Source organism: Oenanthe melanoleuca, chromosome 26, assembly GCF_029582105.1.
Source record: "Oenanthe melanoleuca isolate GR-GAL-2019-014 chromosome 26, OMel1.0, whole genome shotgun sequence".
NCBI classification, from domain to species: domain Eukaryota; kingdom Metazoa; phylum Chordata; class Aves; order Passeriformes; family Muscicapidae; genus Oenanthe; species Oenanthe melanoleuca.
Window position 1 is genome coordinate 124,065 of NC_079359.1, and position 22,894 is coordinate 146,958.

At 44.1% G+C, this 22,894-nt stretch overlaps 1 protein-coding gene across 4 annotated transcripts; it reads right to left on the bottom strand.

The window, feature by feature from the left end:
* Positions 1 to 417: 417 nt before the first annotated feature.
* On the bottom strand, positions 418 to 22,821 carry LRIG2 (leucine rich repeats and immunoglobulin like domains 2). Of its 4 annotated transcripts, none has more exons than XM_056511330.1 (18): positions 22,582 to 22,819; positions 19,429 to 19,500; positions 18,869 to 18,943; positions 18,223 to 18,357; positions 17,595 to 17,738; positions 17,317 to 17,460; positions 16,401 to 16,544; positions 16,024 to 16,167; positions 13,347 to 13,427; positions 12,490 to 12,561; positions 12,285 to 12,353; positions 10,646 to 10,809; positions 9,098 to 9,418; positions 7,750 to 8,031; positions 6,035 to 6,484; positions 5,416 to 5,565; positions 4,273 to 4,554; positions 418 to 3,391 (listed from the first exon to the last, which is right to left on the bottom strand). In XM_056511330.1, the coding sequence occupies exons 3-18, from the start codon at positions 18,937 to 18,939 to the stop codon at positions 3,189 to 3,191; spliced, it is 2,856 nt and encodes a 951-aa protein (XP_056367305.1). In that variant the 5' UTR covers positions 18,940 to 18,943; positions 19,429 to 19,500; positions 22,582 to 22,819; the 3' UTR covers positions 418 to 3,188. The 4 variants fall into 4 exon arrangements, 3 of the variants coding, with proteins under 3 accessions (XP_056367305.1, XP_056367306.1, XP_056367307.1); XR_008842367.1 differs by lacking the exon at positions 418 to 3,391 and adding an exon at positions 5,141 to 5,306 and having other exon boundaries at positions 4,471 to 4,554; positions 22,582 to 22,821; XM_056511331.1 differs by having other exon boundaries at positions 418 to 4,554; positions 22,582 to 22,821.
* Between the last annotated feature and the right edge of the window lie 73 nt (positions 22,822 to 22,894).

Here is a 22,894-nt window from a genome sequence, read left to right on the forward strand (position 1 = left end):
AGCCAGCAAGTGAGAGATGCTCCCACCAACTTGTGCTGACAACTCCTTGCTGGAAAGAAAATCTCCTTTTCAGAAGATCCAAGGATTTGGAGTAGGGCAGCATTGGAAAAGCAGGCAAAAAGTGTGGGTAGCATGGTGACCTGCAAGGCTCCTGGCCCAGAGTCAGTGCCACCATGGAAGAACCGACCCAAAAAGGGCACAGGTACTTCCTGCAGGAAAACCAAAATCAGAATCACAGAATCAGAGAATGGTTGAGATGGAAACACCCTCTGGAGGTCACCTTGTCCAAATCTCAGAGTCCCAGGACCATTGCCAGTTGGCAAAGTTTACTCTATTTTTTCCCCTCTATGAAAATTAAATACCATAGGACAAAATATAATTATTTGATTTGCGAACTAGTAAAGTTACACCGAACACTCAATGTATACAGCATTTTATTGTCTGAACATATGTTACAATGGACAAACATATATTACATATGCTATACAAAATATACATTCTGATGTGAAAAAAATATAAATAGACAATAGGAAATAGCAAGAGGGAACAGAAGCAGCTTTGCTCTTGCTGCTTCTGACCCCTCAGTTCCTGTACTGGTAGTGCTTTGGCATTGATTGAGGCAATTGCTTCTTTTTACTGAAAAAAGAAAGGCCACTCTGCCCCCTCTGCAAAGGGGAAAGAAGATTCATTTGACTTTCTCCTCCAAGTCTACCAAAGAAGTTTTTCCACAGTGCAGCAATGTGTCACCTACTTATAAGCATCAGCTATTTACAACCAGCTTATGGACTTTAAATGCTCAATGAAGGATGTAAATGCCTTAATTCAGGATTCAGCTTTTATAGGCCACTCTCTCACAGAAGCCAGAACAGCTTTAGCTACACTCTCTGACAGTCAGCAGACAGTCTCTGACAGTCCTGGTCAGACAGCAGGGATTTTAAAGCCCCGGTCCAGCTGAAGCAGGTCTCACCTACCTAAAGGGAATTCCCTTGCTTGTGGGAGCTGTACCCCAAGCAGTCCCAGGGTCTGGACAATGCCAGCTGCACCGTGACAGATCTGTGTGAGCTCAGCTCCTGCCAAGAGAGAGGAATGAAAAATAGGAACTAGCATTTGCCAAATGGTGATGAGAGAGCAGCAGGAGGGATGAGTTTCCCACTCCTGGGAATCACACATGCCAGCAGCCCCTGCCCCAGCAGCCTGAGTGACTGCATGAGGGAACAGCCCAAGAAGATAAGGCTTGCCCACTGCTGTAGTTTCATGGCGTGACCTTTCTCATTTGGATTTAAACTGCCAGTGCTGGTCCCTGCAGCAGCGATCACTTTGGATTCAGAATAAGCACTGTGCCTTAAATGCTGTCTGGGAGGTAAAAGTCTGGAGGAAATAAAACCAGAAAGAAATTAACTTCAGATTTTTTTTTATTTTTTTTTTTTTTAATCTGTCAGAATACAGAAATTTACACCCCCATGTTTCTCTCTATTTTACCCAAAGGTCAAGGACAATTGGATCCCCTTCCCACTAAAGCTGCTGTCTACCAAAGCAGCCATGCTGGCTTTAAGAGCTCATTTGCAAAGATTTGACTATTATTCCCATCCAAAGAGCTATGGGAAATGCATTATTCTTCCCAGTGTTTCCCCACTCATTTTCTCAAATATTCACCACAGTCTCTAAATTCAGCTATGATTCTGCATGACTGTACTTGACAATTGAGTCACAGACCCTTCAGTCCAGGAATGGATCAGTGGGAATTCTCACATACCTACAAGTCAGCTGGGTCAAAAAGGGGTTTGTGTCTTTATAAAAATCTCACACAGATTGTTTTATCTGGGTAAAAATACCACGGCTCCAAAGCAGGCAGCAGTGACTAGGAAGGAAGCCCCTCACTCTAAAGGCATGAGCACAGAGCACCTGCTGAAAACCCAGCCCTGAGGACTCTCTTAGCACCTTCTACAAAAAGGGGCATTTTACCCCCAAAAAAGAACTTTTCAGGAAGTGTTTATAATGTCATTGTTCTTCCTCATTTTGTCAGGCACATTTCACAGGAACTATTGAGTCTGAGCAAGAATTTTCAGCAGCGAGGCATTCCCTGCATTGTATAATTTCTCACCTGTCAAATATTTAAACATTTTGACCACACTAAGGTTTAAGGGAACTATTAGTTAAACAATTTAGCCTGATATTTTACAACAGAAATGGACCAGTGTTTTAAACTCCATATGCCTCTGGCTGTGCAGAAAGAATAAGTATCTATCAAATCCTCTCTCAATTTACCTCGTGTTTTTCATCACCACATTCTTTTCAAAAGTCCACTTAACTGTCAGCTAGGAAACATATGGAGATCCTCCCAATAGACACAATACAAAGGGGGTTTTTATAGATAAAAGCTTTGATAAACCTTGAAATTCTGTTAATATAATGAAATGGATCAGCTTGCAGCCAGGTCAGCCAGGCACACAGTTATTGGAAACAATGAAATTCATCAGTATCACAGTTCTACCACATCTATAAGTAAATGCACTTCTTTTCAAAACAAAGACAGCTCCATTCCCTCACAAACAAGTTTTCAGTCCGCCTAAGTCCCCCCATATGGCTTGATATGCAGCTGTCAAGACTAACAGTATGATATATACTTTGGCATAATAAAAAATAATTTACATTACAGCCAACACATTTATATGCTTAGTGTATACAAAATATTTATAAATGTGAGTTTATTTACAACTAGAGTCCATTATTCATAGAAGAAAACAAGCCCCAAACTTAGACTAGCAACAGACACCTGCCATGAGTCTAAGGAAGGAAAAGCTGGCTGAGTTTGATGCTTCCAGTTCTGGGGGAGTCTCAGAAGGAGGCCCTGCTGGTTGTTTCCAAGCAGACACAGCACTGTGAAATTGCTGCACACCCTCTCGAGAGCTTCCCAAAGCACGCACCACCACAAAAGCTGCTTCCAGCATCACACAATCCAGGTTTTAATGCTATTTTTGTAGACTGCACTAATTAGCCACATGTTCTCTGGTGCACATTCTCATTTTCCAGTGGAGAAATTGCAGAAAAAAGGGCATGTGCCAGCTCCTCCAAGAGAGTCTGACTGTTAGGTTCTTGCAGACACACACACGAACATCTTTGGCCTTGGGGTTAGTGCTGAGGTAGTAAACACAGTCAGTCTGGATTTGCTCTGAGGCTCTGTCAGTGTTTTACGTGGTTGCACCGCGACTGCCCTGTGTCCTGTTGCAATCCGAGCTCTCCCCGGGGCAGGGTGGGGGCGGCGCTGGGTTCCGCTCGCTGCCACCGCACCGCAGCGGCTCCGGGGCCTCGGAGGCCAGGGGATGGGGCAGGAACTGGGGCTGAGAGCAAGCCAGGGCTTTGCTGCCCCCCCACAGAGGAACCTGGAAGGGCTCTGAGGGAAAAAAATTAGAAGATGAACAGGAGCAAGTTCACAGAATCAAGGAATATGCTAAGGGAAGAGACCCTCAAGGATGATGGAGCCCAACTCCCAGCCCTGCACAGACACCCCAAAAAGCCCAGCCTGTCCCTGAGAGCATTGTCCAAACACCCTTGGAGCTCCGGCAGCCTTGGGGCCATGAGCATTCCCTGGGCAGTGCCTGACCACCCACTGGAGGAAGAACCTTTTCATCCAAGCCATCCCTGACACAGCTCCAGCCCTTTCCCTCAGGTGCTGTCACAGCTCACAAAGAGCAGAGATCAGTCACACTCAGATTTTAAATAGATTTAAGCTCTGTGACTTGGCAATTACAGTCATTCTGAGCTGATTTTCTCTGGTTTTGAGAGTATATTTTACTAGATGCTCTCCTTTTCCAGTAATCTCTTACAGTAACCAGAAATGCACAGAGCTTCAGTGTAGATTTTTAAAAAGGTGATCTGGAAGAAAGTGAACAGAAAAACAAGCAATTTAGGGAGTTCTTTGAACTTCAGGCCAGCTCAAACAGAAAGCCTATTTGAATTTCTTATGTGAAGCTCAAACTTTTGGTTAATACATGTCCTTGAAAAATAAGCAAAGGCTCACATTCCACAAACTTAAACCTGCAAATTAAAGAGTTCCATCTTTTTAACATCATCTTCTTCAATCTCAGGTACTGGGTGCAAGCTGTTTGCTGATGCAACATGGGCATTTGGAGAACAAGTGGTTAATAAAGGTGAGTAATTCCACAAACTATTGGCACCTGAAGGATTAGCTGTGTATCAATAGTGAAGGGCAGCATAATGAAAGCAAAAGTTATCAGGGAATACAAAGCAATAAAAGGAAAAGTGGACACTCACCAAAAATCTGCTGGGAAGAGATTTTCTTGTCACTTTTTTTGTCATGGTTGGTACGGAAGACAGGCACATCTGTGTCTGCTAAGAGATTACCCAGACCACTAGTTTCATTCTGGGTGTGTGCTGTGTACATCTCCTTGGGCACCTGCACCCTGAGATTGGGGAGTGTTTGCTCCAGAGAGTCCTCCTCGGCGATGAAGGCGTAGGGACAGAACTCTCGGGTCCGGGAGTACACGTTGGCATTGTCATAACAATCTGAGCAGATTACTAATGCTGCTGCACCACCTGATAAACACAATGCCAAAATAAAATACTCTCAAGAAGGATGAGGATGTCAGATTTCCATAGGCTTTATGTCCTGTATGATCATTTATTACAGCAGCACAAACTGAAGGGACTAACAGAGTATTCGGCTTAAGAGGTCACATGAGAAACCCCCCAGATTCCCCCATCTAAATTCTCCACAGAGGTGTCCTTCTGAAGCTGACCAGGGGAACCATGGACATGTTCCCCTATTTCATGAGCAAAAAGTTCCATGGTCCAGCCAGCTTGGGCACCACGATGAAACAGCCTTAAACCAGGATTTAACCCTTAAACAGGATTAAACCAGGATACCTGCCCACATCCACCTTGGACCTGACTTGCTCCTGCATGCCCACACACATCAGAGCTGCTGATAAACTGGTCACTTAGATGAGCTGCTTCTCAACTCCTTCCTGATTGAGACTGAGTGCAGTGGGACTGGGCTGGGGGATCATGGACAGGAATGAAAAGCTGAGGATCAATTTTCAAGCCAGCCTATACAATGAGTGATGAGTCCTTAGCATTTTGATGGCAAAGAAAGCATGTCTGTAAGCTCAATGACACAAACCTCTGGAAAATTGTCCAAACAAGGTAGGGAAATAGTGCAGACTCCTTAGTTATGATTGCAACAAGCCAACCAGGCGTCTGGCACAGGCAGGAATTTTATACCAAGGATAGGAGGCACAGATAGTCATCTTCCAAGCAAAATCTATTTCCACTCTTCTGCCTGGGCTCTTGAGATGCCAAAGGAAAGAAACAGGATAAAGATCTACCTTGACACTTAAGCTGTGAGGATGAGACTATGCATTGGCATCCTGCAGCACACCTGAGGGCTTTGCTTACCATCTGTGCCTTTGTGCATGTAGCTGCCAGCTGGAGGCATCAGTTGCTGATGGCTCCCGGCCTCCAAGTTACTGTAGCCCTCCTGAGGCTCAGACAGTGTTCCTTGGGAGGACAGGTAGCTGGGAATGTCAGCAGGTAGATTCATCTCCTCTGCAGAATTAACATCGACAACATTAAACAGTGTGAGGATTTCAAGGCATTATCAGACCTATTCCCCACATTAACAAGAATATCCAGAATTTCAAATCACATGTAGGGATCTTTTTTCTACCCCAGTAATTACAAATTTAGATGGCCAGTTCAACGCTGACAGGGCCAGAAAGAAAATTTACATCTACTATTCCAGGCCCTGAAAACATTTCTAAGTGTATTCAAATATTTACTTCCAAATTTTACCGTTTTCCCTCAATGTAGGACAAACCTAATGTATAAGGAATAGAACTAGCACACTTCTGGTATTTAAAAGAACCTCTTAAAATGGAGGAATTTGAGCAAATCCCTGAAGGGATTTTAGAAGGAAATCTGCAGTTCTTCAATCTTATCCATTTGTAATGAATCCAGAAATTGGAAGTGTTTTGGATTAAAAACAGTACCAGAAACTGTTGATTTTGCACTTAACCTGTGTTAGTGATGCTGTAATCTTCATTCTTCCTCCTCATGTGATAGATGACGATGACCCACACCAAGGACGTTCCTACCACACAGCACACGACGACAATGATCACGATCCCGACTGTTGTCCAGCCGTCCTCCTCATGGACAAGGGCGCTCTGCGAGGAGTCGCAGCTGGGGGAAGCCAGCACGGTCAGGTAAATGTGGCCCCGCTCAGTGCCCAGGGTGTTGGACATGATGCACGTGTACTTCCCAGCATCTTCCAGCCCCGCGTCCACAATGATGAGGAGCTGGTTCGCCGCAGCGAAGAAATGCCGCTCGGTCACTGCCAAGGGCCCGTCGTCCTTGGTCCAGTTGAGGCGAGGGGCAGGACTGCCACCAGCTATGCACTGCAGGACAGCAGTTTCACCTCGGGTCACTGTCCTGTCCTCCAGGGGCCTCATGAAGGAAGGAGTTTCTGGGACAAAAAGTGGTATTGTAAGAGAACTTCAAAGAATCATGGAATCCTATAATGGTTTAGTTTGGAAGGGACCTTAAGAATCATCTTATCTTATCCCCTGCCACAGACAGGGACACCTTCCACTAGACCAGGTTGCTCCAAGCCCCATCCAAGCGCCGCAAGCACTTCCAGGGATGGGGCAGCCGCAGTTGCTTTGGGAAATCTGTGGCAGTCCAATTTTAAATTTGGCCATAATTTTAAAAGTCAGTGTCTTAAAAAAATGCTGCACTCTGGAAGGAACTGACCTTCCCTTATTAGTCAGCATAGTTCCCAGAATAGGTCATCTTGGAAGGGCCATAGTGGGTCACCTCGTTCTGCCTCTGGTAGAACCCAGAGTACAAAGGACAGGATTGCATCCAGACGGTTCTGGAACATCTCCAGTGAGGGAGACTCCACATAACTCTCTCTGGACAGCCTGTTCCAGCACAGTAAAGTTCTTCCTCACATTCATGCAGAACTTGCTGTGCATCAGTTTCTGCCCATGGCCTCTTGTCCCATTGCTGAGCAGCACCAAGCACAGCCAGGTCCACCCTCTGAGCCCTCCCTGCAGACACAGACACACATTGATGAGGGCCCCTCTCAGCTGTCTTTTCTCAAGGCTGAAAAAACTGGTCAAGCCCAGTTCCTTCAGCCTTTCACAGAATCATGAAACCAATTAGGTTGGAAAAGGCCTCTGAGATAATCAAGTCCAACCATTCACCATTCCCTTGTGAGAGTGATGCTCTAGTCCCTTCATCAGGGGACTCCGCTGGACTGGCTGGAACTGGACTGGAACTCTGCATCCTTCTTGTACTGAGGAGCCCAGAACTGGACACAACACTCCAGATGTGCCTCACTAGGGCTGAGCAGAGGGGCAGGATCACCTCCCTGACCTGCTGGCAATGCTCTCTCATGAATCCCAAGAGCCCCCTGGTCTTCTTCCTGTCAAGTTTCTTACCTGTGACTAAATTTGCTCTAAGACAACACAAATTACTTGCCTAATCTACACTGCTAGACTAAGATATACCCCTCAGCTCCCTGCAGAGATCACACTGACTCCAACTCCACCAGGCAGCTCTGCAACTCAGCTTCTTGAGCTTCACTGTGTAAACATCACACCAATGCTTGTATTACCCTCCATTAACTCCATTCTCCACCATTTCAACTTGCTGCTTATAGCTAAGCTGCACTCCCAGTGCAGACGTGCAGGGATCCTTCTGCCAGCACAGGCAAGCCACACTCACCCAGCACAGTCAAGGTGGCATTGGCTGAGAGTCCCCCTGCCACGTTCTGGGCCATGCAGCTGTAGATCCCCATGTCTTCCATCTTCACATTGGCAATGAAGAACACGTCGTCCTCGGGCATGACGTGCATCCTCCTCTCTCTGGCAGCAGGGAAGTCTGTGCCACCATCCTTCTGCCAAGAGATCTGGGGCGGGGGGTGGCCCTCAGCAGCACACTCCAGCCGGGCCATGGCCCCCGTGCGGATTGTCAGGTCCATGGGAGTTTTCAGGAAGGAAGGGAGCTCTGCATCAAAAGGGACATCCATTCAGCACTTGCAGTATCAGGTCAAATGCAGCAAAAGCTCCACAGCAGAGAGAAAATTTGAAAACATGTCTGAAACATTCCGTAGGAGAGAGGAACAGATTCTTCTGAAGAACTGCACAAATTTTCAGTGGTTATTTCCAAGAGCCTTTCTCCCAAAATTTAAATATGGTATCTATAGTGTTCATAGAATCATGGAATGCTTTGGGTTGGAAGGGACCCTTAAGACAATACAGGCCCAAGGGCAAAGGCACCTCCCACTCTCCCAGGGTGCTCCAAGCCCTATCCAGCCTGGCCTTGAACACTTACAGGGATGGGGCAGCCACAGCTACAGGGCCTTACCACCCTCAGATGGAGAAATTTCTTCCTAATATCCAATGCAAGCCTACTCTACTTCAGTATAAAGCCATTAAGTTCCTCTAAGATGATATGAAGATGATGATTTCTCACAGGAAGAATCCAGGGAAAAGTCTTTGCCACATTTTCCTTCTCTGCTAAAAGGGAAGGTAAACTTCCATCTCATCACCTCTGCTCTGAGGTACTGTGGGGATCAGTGGTCTGCTGACAGATGTGAACATTGTCTTCCTATCTCCCTTTCCCTTAAAATAAAAATAATCATGATGGATACAAAAAATACTTTACTTTTGACTTTTCAGGGTTTTTATCACTTATTTTCAGATGAGTCTTCCCCAGTTTTACAAACATGTGGGAAAGGTGCTGAGTTCAGAGGAGACAGTGGAAGGAACTTTCAGTGTAAAGAATTCCACCTGCAATTAACTAGATGAATATATAATCGCGGTCTAATAAAGCACAGGAGATAACTGCCACTTCCAAAAAGTGAATAGAGGCTTTTCATTCACAAAAAAAAAAAAAAAAAAAAAAAAAAATCCACTTATTTTCAGCTTTATAAAATGATGTGTGATACTTCTAAATCCCACTGATGTCTGCAAGACTATTTTGGGCCAGCTTTAGTGAAAAATAGACTTGTAGCTACTTAAATTAAGTTTTAGATTCAGAATGTTTCTCCTTTTTAACCATGATTACTTACCATTGACAGTCAGCTTGGCTTTGTTGGAATAATTGGAGCCAAAGTGATTGGTGACAATGCACTGGTATTTCCCTTCATCAGTGAAATTCACATTGGAGAGGTGCAGGATAGTGGTGTATTCCAGCACCTCTCCACTTTGCTGCTGGTACCTGGCAAAATTCTCAACCTCTGCATCATAGAGGACCTCACTGTCCTTGCGCCAGGCCGTGGCCATGGGTGAATCACTGCTGCTCACAGCACTGCACACCAGGGTCACGTTTGTGCCTCGCAGGGCCACCGTGCTCTCTGGGTGGACTCTGATCTGCGGTTTAGGGAAATTATCTGAAAAGAAAAGCACCAAGATTAGCTACTTTCTTGGTAAACTTGAATTAATATTGCAAGAAAACTCACTCAAAAGACAATGTAAGAACAACCAAAACTTTGGGAACAGATATCCTGCTTGACAAATTCAGCTGTTTTGAGCTGGAAATCAAGCTGTGAAGGAGTCAGAAGAATCAGCAATGAATACAATCTGTGTGGAAGTGTGGTGCTGAGCTGCCCTTTCTTTTGTGCAACTGTCTGAAACGTGCTGTATTTAGATCAAACTCAAAAATCCTGCTCAGCTGAAGAGCCAGACCATTTTATGAAGGAGTGAGACTTACTTTCAGATAGTTTGAATATCCCGAAGAGCCTTGAAGCTAGATAAGCACAAAGCATAAGAAGCTGGTAGTTCACTATCTCATCCCACTCAATGAAAGTGATTTCCACATCCATTACTTCAGCAGACACACTCATAGACACCCACCCTGGTGGTACTGGAGTGGAGAAGTGGCTGCGTGCACCTACATGATCATTACTGTAGACTTTGCCACCAAAGCAATGAAAGAATTGCATTTACACAAATAACTGCTTTAAGATTACTCACCAGGAAAAGGAAACATCAGGCTAATTCTAAGCCTGCCACAGATTTGACCCAGACTCTGGCCAGAGTTTGAGACCACCATAAACATCATAGATATAGAGTATCAGAAGATGTGCCACAGCCTGAACTACTCTAATTTTTGCCTAGAGAACCTGTGATTGCCCCATCCGTGGAAGAGCTCATGGCCAGACTGGCCAGGGCTTGGAGCAATCTGTTCTCGTGGAATGTGTCCCTGTCTATGGCAGGGGGTGGAACTGGATATCTTTAAGGTCCCCTCCAACCCAAACTATTTTAAGATTCTGTGATATTCTGCTGGTAGGGAAAGAACCAGGAAGAAAATGTCAAACAGACCTTACAAAGCTAGAGGTAGCCTTAAGCAGGGAGAATGGAAGCATAATCCATTTTTACTAGTAAGCTAAGTAAAAAACAATGCCCAACAGCACTACTCCCTGAGGTTAACTTCAGTGCTCAAACACCACAAAACAGAGTGAAGAGATGCAGAATTAAACCCCAAACTCACAGCAGACTCTGTGATGTACATGGTCACCACAGCCAGGACCAAGTACCTCCCCAGCACTACAGCTTGATTTCAGCTACAAGACTTGTGTTACCATGCTTCTGTATCAAAAGTCACTAAAAATACAAACCACAAACAAAGTCATCAGAGTGCACGCTGAGAAGGCTCTGTCCTGCCAGCCACTCTGGGTGGGCACAGCTGACAGTGCCAGACTGCAGCAAACTGCTCTCACGGAGCCACTGGGGCAGCCACTTTAGCTGGCAGTCACAGAGCAAACTGCTCGTGTTCAACACTCTGCAGAGACAAAAGGGCCAAACCAAAAGGGTCAGTGAAGTTTATTTCACATGCATGCGTGGGATTTCACACAGCAAAGCAACTTAAAGTGTACACACACAAAGCCATGAAATTTACAGTATTATTTTATATCTATGAGTATTTATTATAAAATCTTAGCTATTTATGCTAGAATCAATCCCTCTACGTCAGCATTAAAACTTTACATTTCATTTTAATCCTGGAGAATATAAACTCAGAGTTTCATCTTCCAAAAAAAAAAAAAAAACAATCCCAAAACCACTAGGCCTGTCTTTACAATTATCTCATCCCTTTTTAAAGCAATTGAAAGGAACATTGCAGAGCTGCTTTCAAACTTAACACAACTGCCATTATGAAATAAGTAGAAGGCTCAGCTCTCATTTTAATGCCAGCTGATAAATATTTAAGGCCAAAAGTGATTTGTTTCATACAGGTATCAACTGCAGCTCGTTTTCTCTGCTCCACAGAAAACCTACCAACAGGAAACTATGATGGGTCTCCTCTTTCCTACCAGCTGCTCTCAAAGGCTCCCAAGTACTGTTACCCATTCCAGATACCACCTCTGAACTGACTTCGAGACTAGGGGGCTGAGTTTTGTTTGCCATACTCCAAGGATGAGCATGACTGACATGAGACAGTCCAGCATTTAGCAAGAAGTGATCTGCCCTAAGATGAAGGCAGCCATGGCAGAAAAGAGGCCCCAAACAAGCCAGGATTCCATCCTGCTCTTTGCCTGTACATATTAACGATTCATCACTTTTAAAATACATCAGAGAAGGCAACAAAAGTCTTTAACACCTGGAATTGTCCCCTTACAGTGGCAGATCTTGCAGACTAAGTCCATCTGGCCAAGGTTAACTAATTGAATAACAGTTTTAGACCAGATTACAGCAGTCAGAGACTTTATCTCACAGAAAGGACTGCATTACAGTAGGATTACTCTTGGGTGTGAAGATCACTTCACATTATATTACTTCAGATGTCTGAAGACCACAAGAGACCCTACCAGCTTAAACATCTGCTGAGCACAATACAAAGTCTCTCTAGCTGCGAATTTTAAAGCCTTTCCCTAGCCCCCAAAATAGGAAGAAAAAACACAGGGTTTGCTAATCCCCCTGAGAGATTCCTGATGAATTATTTGTTTTGTTCACTGCCTACATGCAGTGCTGAGCTTGCTGCAAAATCATTGGATAGCAAAAGCTTAATGATTCAGTACTGCAAGAAAAAGTTAACTCCTACTAATTGTAACTACGAAAATGCAGGTGAAGATTTAATCAAACCTTAAATCTAAATATACTGCTACCAACTTTAAATAGATAATTTACCAGCATTGTTGCATATATTTCATGATGAAAGCAGACACACTTAAGACAACTTCAAACAAGCCTACAATGGCTGAAGAATTCTTTCCAAGGTAGGACTTGTAAAGAATCTCTAAATTGTCATGAACTTACAGCTCCTTCAGGTGAGCCTGGGCAAAGGCATTTTCTTGGATGGACATTATTGCATTGTTGCTTAAATCTCTGTAAGTTAAGCAAAGAGCACAGTAATGAGTCAGTGTGATTTCATATGCTGCCTTCAGTTAAATTCTTGAAAATCTCACAGAGAACACAAGACTGAAGTCAACAAATTAGGAGTTCTACAAATAAAAATACTTACAGATATTCAAGTCCTTCAAGACCAGAAAATGCTTTTTTGGTAATTGACCTAATTTGGTTTCCTTGCAGGATTCTGAAAATAAAGGCCCAGAAACTAGTCTGAATGCCAATATGAGTTCACAAACAAGACCCAAAAGAAGTTCCCTGTGATGCTTAACTACTTTTTTCCCTAATTCTAGCTGAGATACAGGACTAAATACTATTCTTTTTAGCTTAAAGGCTCAACTAATTTTCCCAAGAAAAGGGCTTCATTCCTATTTTCAACGTAGGAGATTTGGGCTAGAAATGTGTCAGAAGATAATTTAAGTCAAAAGGATGAAACAGCACTAAGTAGAACTTGGGAGTGAAGCAGTAACTTCCTAATACCAAACCTCATACCAAGCTATTTGTTATAAGCAACGTTTATGTAACTCCACAGAATGGAGCTTCCTACAAAGCATGTGGTACTGGATGAAAAGTGCGCAGCCTAAGTATCAAGAAGTTTGTTAATGCAGTGCTGTTTCAAATTTGCTCAAAAATACTTTGTGTTTTGGGGTTGTTTCTTCGATAAACAGTAACTTTTACCCAGACCAAAGAAGTGCAAAAAATTACCATCATCATATAGAGGGAAGGGAGTATTCAATAATAAATGCATACATACTTATGCTTAATCTCACCAAACTGGTGCTGTAAGGAAATGCAGTGCTACATGGATCTGGTGCTCCTGAACAAGGAACCCAGGACTACATCCAGAGGTTGTGGCACAATGTGAGAAAGGCTTTCTGCCTCCTGTCATTGGTTTACAACTACTTAGGATTTTGCACTCTCCCTCCCTGCATGCCTGGGAAGCCTGTTGTTCCCTTCATTTGTAATACTTACAGTTTATCCAGCCTGCTGAGTCCCACAAAAGCTTCATTTGCATCTTCTATGGCCCAGGAGATCTCATTGTTCCGCAAGTCCCTGCAGGAGAAGACATTCCTTAGAAACAAACCTTGGAATATCTTCACGTCCAGGGCCAGTGCTGAGCTGGGGAAGACAGATCAGGTATGGGGCTCTGACACAGCATCATCTGGAAGGTCTCAAATCTTTTACAAATCTTTTAAGCTTGTCAGCAGACGAATTTCTCACTTCAGAGGGGCAAAAGGGAAAACTTCATGGTAAGTGCTGCAGTCAGCAGCACAAACAAATTCTGCAGCACAACTTCTTGATGTGGCATTTAAGGAAAGCCCCACTCTGAGCAGTGCGTTTTTCACGTGATGAGCTATTTGCCAGGAGCTGGGTGAGGCTCCTGAAGCAAGTTGGTTCATGTAAGGGAATTCACCAACACACCAGCAGCATGAATCTTCACAAGAAACAGGCTTATACCAGCATTAGCATATGCAGGGATTACGCCCAGGTTACAGTGTGGGCCTGCCAGGCACACCGTGGGGGATTTTCAAAATGAATTTGATATTCTGCTCACAAATCTCGTTATCAGCTAATGGGATTTCTGACTGACCTCAGCACAGCACTTCAGCCCTTCACGGAGAAGAGAGGTCTAAACAGCAAAAGCAGTAGAGCAATACACTTTGGAGAGGATTAAATGCTCTTCAGAGAGAAGATGAAATAAATTCACTTGCATTTTTAGCCTGAATGGCATGGACTGAGCCAAGAGCATCTGTTTTGATACCACCATGCACAGAGAGGAGTGTATTTAAAGGAAATCACACTAATAAAAAAGTCTGCCCTGTGTTTTACCAGATATTCTATGCAACACTAGATGAAGCATCCAAACGAGTCAACTGACACAAAACTAGCTGCACACACAGGCAGCTGTATATATCACTCATACCAACATCTATGTCCCTGTGCTAGCGAAGGGAAAATGAAGTGTCTACTTTCTCATTATGTTGAGACTGTGAACTGTGTAGAACACCCTAGTGGAAGAGACTGGGATCCAGAACAACACCAGTGGTAACACACAATTTTCTCACTTTCCTTACTTGAAACATAGAAATATTTAAAAAAATCACACACAGCAGTCACTTCCACAATTTGTATTTACACACTTCCAAGTTTAGGACAAAAAGAAAACAATTTCATATTTCATACATCACAACGTCTGAAAAAATATGGCCTTGAAACTTGCTCACATTCAATCTTTCATTCTTTGAAAATTATTCAAGCTAAGGTACCCAACATGGAGCTGAACTAATAAAGACTATAGGAATAATATGCCAATTTTATTTTGAAGTTGCTAATTCTTGTGATTTAAAACACATTTCTAGAATTATCTCAAGATCTGTGAGTGCTGGAGAATACAAATGCCAAACTGCTCACAATATTATGAAGTAAATAATGTGATAGTACGTAAAACTTCAAAACTTCAGTGCTATTCTTAGATACATCTGTAATCCTAACTTGCAGTTAATGTACATTTTATAGTTTATTCTTCTACACTGCAATGGCAGGAGGTGAACATCCAGAAATATGTGCACCAGCTGTAGCACCAACCAACCAGCACACAACCAACAATGGAACTAAAACCACACGGGATCTTTTTTTACACTTCAGAGTTTTTTTTACACTCCACTACTCAGACCACTCAGCAAAACGAGTGAGCAGCCCAAAAGAAAAGCCCCTCATTGTGTGAGAGAAGAGCTGGCTCCTCATGCCTGGCTGGGCACCAATGCTTGGAGCCCTGTTAATCACCACTGCTCCCCATCCTGCACATTCCAGTCCCAAAGCAAAGGGCCAGGCCCTCACTGCTGACACCCCTGAGAGCCCAGGAAAACCTACTAATTAATCTGCTCTTGTTCTTTTTCATGCTACTCTAAATCTAAGAAATTAGGCTTAATTATTTCATTAAAAGGTTGCATTAAGGTTAACAGAATATGACTGCTTACATAAATCTCTCTGGTGAGTTTGCTTATTTAAGCATTTATTTAATGAAGTGACAGAGGGGTTATAAATTTTCACTCCTTTCCCGAGTACTGTTGTTTAGGATAATTACAACTGTTCAGATCTACTTGGGACAGGACTGGGTTTTTTCAGAAATATCCAAGATCTGCCACAAAAGGTCCTGGCAAGTGCAAAGCTGTGCCTTTAACAGCAAGAAGCAACTCTACACCCCCTGTTACATTTGTGAGGTCAGCACAAGAGCAGGATGGGCTAAACCACACCTTCTATAACACAAAAGGGTTCAATCCTTGGTTTCTGAGGTTCCAAACTTAAGGAAATCCTCTAGAATAAAGAGCTCCAGGCTATTTCTCCACAACTGGATACACAAAGTACCCACACCTCTCAGAACTGGCAGGACACACATCTGAGCACTCAGCATCACTAAGTCACTGTTTCTTACCACGTCTAAAATTGAGTGGTTGGTTTGTTTCAGCTGGGCTGGAATTTTGTCATCTTAGCAAGCCAAAAGATTATCAGTCCTACCACGCCTGTAGGCAGCACTAACAACGATCTCAGGCTTCCACAGTGCAATATCCATTGTCTCTACTTCCAAAAGCTCTGCTTAAACTGAAATTGCATTAAACTGAAATTTCTGTTAGAAGCTTTCTGTACTTACAAGGTTTGAAGATTTGTCAGACCTCTGAAGACACCATCAGCAATGTGATTAATGCGATTGTCACCCAGGTTTAGCTTCTCCAATAAGCCGAGTCCCACAAAGGCAGATTCCTTGAGGCGAGTGAGCTGATTGTATGACAAGTCTCTGGAAACATTCAACACACACTTTAAAGATAAGCAGGGGGATTAATTATTAAGATACTATCTGACTTGATGAACTATTGTGTTCTAATTTCTCTAACAGAATAGTTATAATTAAAATACATCATTACCATGGGCCTAGCAAGGAAACGGAGTACTTCCTTTGGTAATTCATTCTTGCCAATCAATCATTGCAACATTCCAAAAGTCCCCAGTGAATAGCAGCCCAGGACTTACAGCTCAGCAAGCCTTTGGCAGAATTCCCATGCATCTGGGCTGATCCTGGTGATGGCATTCTGGCTAACATAGAGTTGTTGCAGTGTCCGCAGCCCATACAGCCAGCCCTTGTTTACTTCTGTTAAGTTATTGTGTTCCAGTTCTCTAATGAATTAGACAGAAAAGACGTTTGACAAATAGATAATTAATGAAACATCTACTTACAAAATTTCACCTTGTGGATCTCAAAATCATTTACTAACTTTAGACAATACAAAATGCATGGTTCTTTCAATTCCACTGAAATTTAAAAATGAACTAAGGTATATGAAGAACTGAGTAACTCAACCAACTGAGCAACCAGCTTCAGGGATCCAGTGGCAGAAACAAAACTATAATCTCTATTCTCAAAAATAACTTATTGAAAAAGAAGTCTTTTGCTAACATTGAATCATACATCCTTGTGTCCACACTGTCAAAGTCACAGAGGAAAGAACAATCCCATGTTATGGGACTGCAAATGAAAACCAGCAAAAAGCAGCTACAGAGGCAAATGTACTTGATCACCATGTGGAAAGAAGCTGGAAAGAGGACCAATTTAAGGAATCACAAGACTGGTTTGTGTTGGAAGAGACCTCAAAGATTATCCAATTCCAATTCCCTACCATGGGCAGGGACACCTTCCACTAGACCAGGTTCTTTATTTGACCCATTCAGCCTTATTCCACCTGGACTTGAACACTTCCAGGAATAGGGAATTGTACCTTTCTACTTCTAAAGTAACCAGACATGACATGAAAATAATGGTAAAATACTCTTTTCCCATGATTTCAGCAATATCTCAGCACAGCCTTCATGTAAGGGAAACCATACAGGACACAACTCTCCAGAGCCATTTTCTTTTTGCTAAAAAAATTCCACAACCAGGCATACTCACAATTCCTCTATATTACCCAGGCCAAAGAATGCTCCATCCATTAGTCTGCTTATCCCATTGCGCTGCATTTTCAAGGATTTTAAGGACTCCAATCCTTGGAACGTAAGACTTTCCACTATTTTAATCCGGTTCCTTTTGAGTTCCCTTTCATAAAGATGACATTCAAACATTAAGACTCCTTGCAACAAGCTCCACAGTATGAATGAAAGTCAAGAACATGCTGAGACTAACAGCTCAGCTATAAATGTTGTTTTGATGTTTTCAAGACTGTTACTTACAGAAACTGCACATGAGGCAATCTGAAGATCTTTGGTGGAATCATACTAATCCTATTTCTGTTCAGTTTTATCACCATTAGTGAGCTAGATAAATTATCAAGGCAACCTGCTTCTAGAGTAGTTATTCTGTTGTTACTCAGATTCCTAAGGGAGGAAAGAAGGAAAGAGGCCTTTCAGAAGATATAGAATTTGATGAACACAATAGCACAAGCACCTCAGAGCAACCACTAATTAACAGAATCCAAGACACTTGTGAAATCTGAATTCTGGGATACCAAGCTAAATCCTTTTTCCCAAATGAATCAGTTTGAGAAGCTGATTTTTACTGCATGTCCATACTTTAGTTAGAAGTGGTTAACATAATGTCCACAGTGACCTACTCAAACAGAGCAGAAATTATACCCTGGCTGATGTACCTGCATTCTGACAACAGCAATTGTTGTTTTCCACATTTGGAAAAATACAATACAGATTGGTCAGAAAACTATGTTATTTCAAGGCCATCTGTAGCTCCATTAAGCACTGCTGCCAGTTCAAACCTGACTTTAAGACACTAATTCAAGACTAAATGAGGTCTCCAACATTATCATTGCAGAGCTAGGAATCCCAGTAGACCACTCATACTTACAGGTACTTCAGTTGCATTCGTGGAAAGGAAGAGGCTTTAATTTCAGAGATAAGATTAGAACTAAGATCTAGATTTTCCAATGAAAGGTAGACCTGGAGTTGCTCAGCATTTATTTCTGGAATGGTATTGTGCACCCTGAAAAAGACCAGCAATAAATATGATTATCACATCTCATCCTTCCAGTTGCAGAGCTGAAACAGCAACAGGATTCTGCATATCAACAGTACTAGTGAGCTTCACGAATGGCACATGCACCACATGCTTCCAAGAACATTAATTCCTAAAGCAATATTAATTCCTAAAGCAATATTAATCCCTAAAGCGATACTACAATCCAAGAGCCACTTGTCACAGTGACATACAAACAGATTCAACAGAGCTGAGCTACTCCTGTGGGAAGTGCCATCCCTGTACTGAATCCCATCCCTGCAAAGCTGCCTGCCTTGGCTGACTGCATTTTATTGGTAATTAGGGTGATTGGATTGTCTGATTTGTGTTTCTTTAAAGAGTGATTACATATTCCCTGATGCTCTTTACACGAGCAGTATTTCAAGACAAAAGATGTTTTCCCACAATTTGATAGCAGAACTATGACATGGTTCTCCCATTTGTTAAACAAGAAAAAGGCAAATGAGCTATTACTTACAATGAGAGAAGAGTTATATTGGAAGTTGTTTCTCCAAAATACGGAATTTCACTTAGCTCATTGTAATTCATTTTCCTTAAACAGAGGGCAAAAAAAATTACTGACACTTCAAAGAGGAGAAAACTTCTTCTGTACACAGTAGAAATAATTCATATCAATGCATTTAATAATTTTAACGTACTGTTAATACCTAGTAGTTGACAAAAAAGATTCCCCAAGAGCTTAAACACTAGCAATTTGAACAATTTGAACAGTGTAACATGCTAGCTTTTCTCATTTTTATGGATACTATTATTTCTCCTTCATTTAAAATCAGCTATAGCCAAAACAACTACTCCTCACTTCTCTTTAAAAATACTGGTATTCTTATCTTCCATGGGAAAGACTTCTGCTCAGAACAGTTTTATACATAAAATGTGCTGCCAACATGGAGCATCCATTTTTAACTAACTTGCACCGAATACTTCTGCAAGTCAGACCAGGTATCTTGACATGCAATAAAATGTAATTAGAATTAAGTAGGATATCTTTAGACTTTATCCTCATAAAAAATAACTTACACTTCTTGGAGAGTATGGACAGACAAATCAATGCTCCAATTGGATGATAATAAATGATTATGACTTAAATCCCTAGAGAATAGAGAAAAAAGTTATTTAGCTCTTGGAACGATAATAAAAAATCCTCAACAAACCCAAACCATGTATACTTCATACAATCTCAAGTTTGAAACTGTATTTATGTATTTTATACAATTGCTCCTTCACTTAAGAAAAGCGCTTGTTCTAGTGGTCACTCACAATAAAAGTGTAAACAGCTCTATTTCTCTGTTTCAATCAAAAACCATTAATATTAAAATGTGAATGAGTATAGTGCAAAATATTTCCATTGACAACCATTTTTGGACAAGGCACAGCACCCACACACTCCTCTGTTTCTGCAATAGCTTTGGGCCTGTGCTTGACTCCAAATGCACCAAGGGCCAAACTTGATCCTACAAAAATCACCAAGTACAATTCCTGGCCCAGAACAGGTCAAGCCCAAAATTCTACCACATGCCTGACAGCGTTGTTCAAACACTCCTTGGGCTCTGGCAGACGATTTTTTATCTGTAAGACCAAAAACCCTTCTAAGAGACAACATGGACTGACAATTGAAAGACTACAGTACAGTTATAGTTGTTAACTTTCATTCAGGTTCAGCGTAAAGATTCTATTCTAACAATGAATTATTAAAATCCTGGTGTCACAGCAAGGCAGGCAGCTGTTAATGTATTCTGCCAATTACACCAAGATGCAAATTATACACATAGAGCAGCGTGGGTCTGGAAACAACTAAAAAATAGAACCAAGAGAACCTGGAGAAGAGAACAACTGCAGCCGATTGCAGAACTGTTCTGGGGATGCTGGGGGATGAGCAGCTCAACAGAAAGGTGCATCTGCAGCCCAGAACACAAGCCCCGAGCCCTGGGCTAATCCCCCAGCATGAGAAGCAGAGCAGGAGGGGATTCTGCCCCTCTGCCCCACTCAGGTGAGACCCCACCTGCAGAGCTGCCTCCCACCCTGGGGGAACCCAACATCAGGAGGACGTGGAGCTGCTGGAGCAAGTCTAGAGAAGACCACGGAGATGCTCCAAGGGCTAGAGCCCCTCAGCTCTGGATCCAGGCTGGGGCAGCTAAGGGTGAAAAAAAGGCTCCAGGGAGACTTTAGATCCCCTTCCAGCACCCAAAGGGGCTCCAAGAGAGCTGGAGAAGGACTAGGGACAAGGGCCTGGAGTGACAGGACAAGGGGGAATGGCTTCCCACTGCCAGAGGGCAGAGTTGGATGGGGTTTTGGGAAGGAATTCTTGACTGTGAGGGTGCTGAGGCTCTAGTACAGGTGGCCCAGAACAGCTGTGGCTGCCCCATCCCTCTAAGTGTCCAATGCCAGGTTAGATAGAGTTTGGAGCAACCTGTTCTAGTGGAAGGTGCCCCTGCTCACAGCAGGGGGTGGAACAAGATGAGCTTTGCCCTCCAACCCAAACCAGTCTATAATCCCCTTATTATTGTTTGCAGCGTGTCAGATTGCACAACACAGGACGGTGTCAGCTGAGCTTCTTCCCATTGCAGGCTGTGCCAAGCAGCTTTAAACACACCCTCTATCAGCTTGAAAAAAGATACAAGTAAGTGTTCGCTGAAGCTTGGAAACTTGCTCTTCAAACAGCACGGACATCATTTTGCTTCTTAGCCTCCTGATGAACTGACAACTTCCCCGACAAGTTCTAACTATCTTTGTACCTCCCTAAACACCAAAGGTTTCACACACAAGTTATTGTAGTTCTACACTGAAATACATGTTTTCTCTTAAACATTTCCAGTTGCTGATTGTGCAGGAAAAGGAGAGAACTACAGAACATCATGAGGGGCAAGAAGGTGACAAGCTTCTTTGGACACGTCCAGTTTTTAACACAGATCAGTCAGACTCTTGAGTCCTGCTAAAGGAATTCCTGGACCTAACTCCAGTGATCTGTATTTTTATAGTACCTCTCCAACAGGCTTAATTTCCTCTTGGTCTGGAATAATGTCATTTTTATCAACTAGGAAGACTGAGAACTCCAAGAGGGACTAAGAACTCTGTGTACAGAAGCAAGTTTTGATCTCCCTGTATCCCAGCACCTCTTCTTCCCGAATATGCTGTAGCCAAAAGTGACAAAAGCAACAGTGACTGTGACAGCAGAAGTCAAGGAAAGACAAAGGCTTGACCTGTGTGAACACCATTTAGCACACTGTCTTATTGAACACTCGGAGCAGAGACTAAGGGTGGCTCTGAATTGTTTTTGGGATTTCTTTAGAAAAACAACGGCAGCAAATGTCACGGGGGAGTCCACAACGAGGGAAAAGGAGAGTATCACTGAGGTGCACAGCACCAGTGGGATGCAGAGGAAACCAGAAGCAGCAGGAAGTACCACAACACAGCTGAGGCTGGTGCTTGAAGGAACACTTCCAAGCGCAGTCCTAAAAGATAATGTCCTAAAGCCTAACTAGAAACAACTTCAAGTTCTGGACCAAATGGCATTAACAAGTAACTTACTAACTCCAACCTGCCCGTGCTCCACCCTCCCCTCACTTGTTGTCACAGAGTAGGGCAAGACAAGCGTGAAACTGCGCCCTGGGACCCCGGCACACTGAACCTTCGGGGCCAGACCCTCTTTCTCTCCCTTCTCGCCGGGGCGCTGCCCCCGAGAGCCAGGCACTGCTCCAGGCTCCCTGCGAACATCCTGCGCAAAAACTCACGGAATCAATAGGGTTGGAAAAGACCTCCAAGATCACGGAGTCCAACCTATGACCAAACAGCACCTTGCCAATCACATCATGGCACTGAGTGCCACGTCCAGTGAATCCTGAACACCTCCCTAGGCAGCCCCTTCCAATGTCTGACCACCCTTTCTGTGAAGAAATTCCTCCAGATATCGAACCTGAACCCCCCCGACACAGCTGAAGACTATGTCCTCTTGTCTTATCGCTTGTTACCTGGGGCCAGAGCCCGACCGCCACCTGGCTGCACCCTCCTGTCAGGGAGGTGCAGAGGGAGGAGAGAGCCCCAAGCCCCGAGCCCGCTTAGCCCGGGCCTCGCACCGCCCCCGCCGCCGGCCCCGGGCCCGCAGCCTCCGCCCGGTCGAGCCCTGCGCGCCGCCCGCCGCCCGCCCGGCCCCGCAGCCCCGCCGCGCTCACTCACAGCCCCGTGGTGCCGGCGGGCAGCGGCGGAATCCTCCGCGGGCCCGGCCCGCTGGGCAGGCGCTGCCGGCTGCAGTCCAGCAGGCCGCGGCGGCACGAGCAGGGCGCGGCGCAGGGCTCGGCGCCGCCCGCCCGCGCACACAGCGCTGCCGCTGCCGCCGCCGCCAGCAGCAACACCAGCGGCCGAGCCCGCGGCAGCGCCCCGCGGGCGGCCCGCACGGCCGGCCCCGCTCCCCGCATCCCGGCCCGGCCGCGCCGCCCCGCCCGGAGCCACCGCAGCGCGCATGCGGCGAGGGGCGGGGCCACGCCGGCCA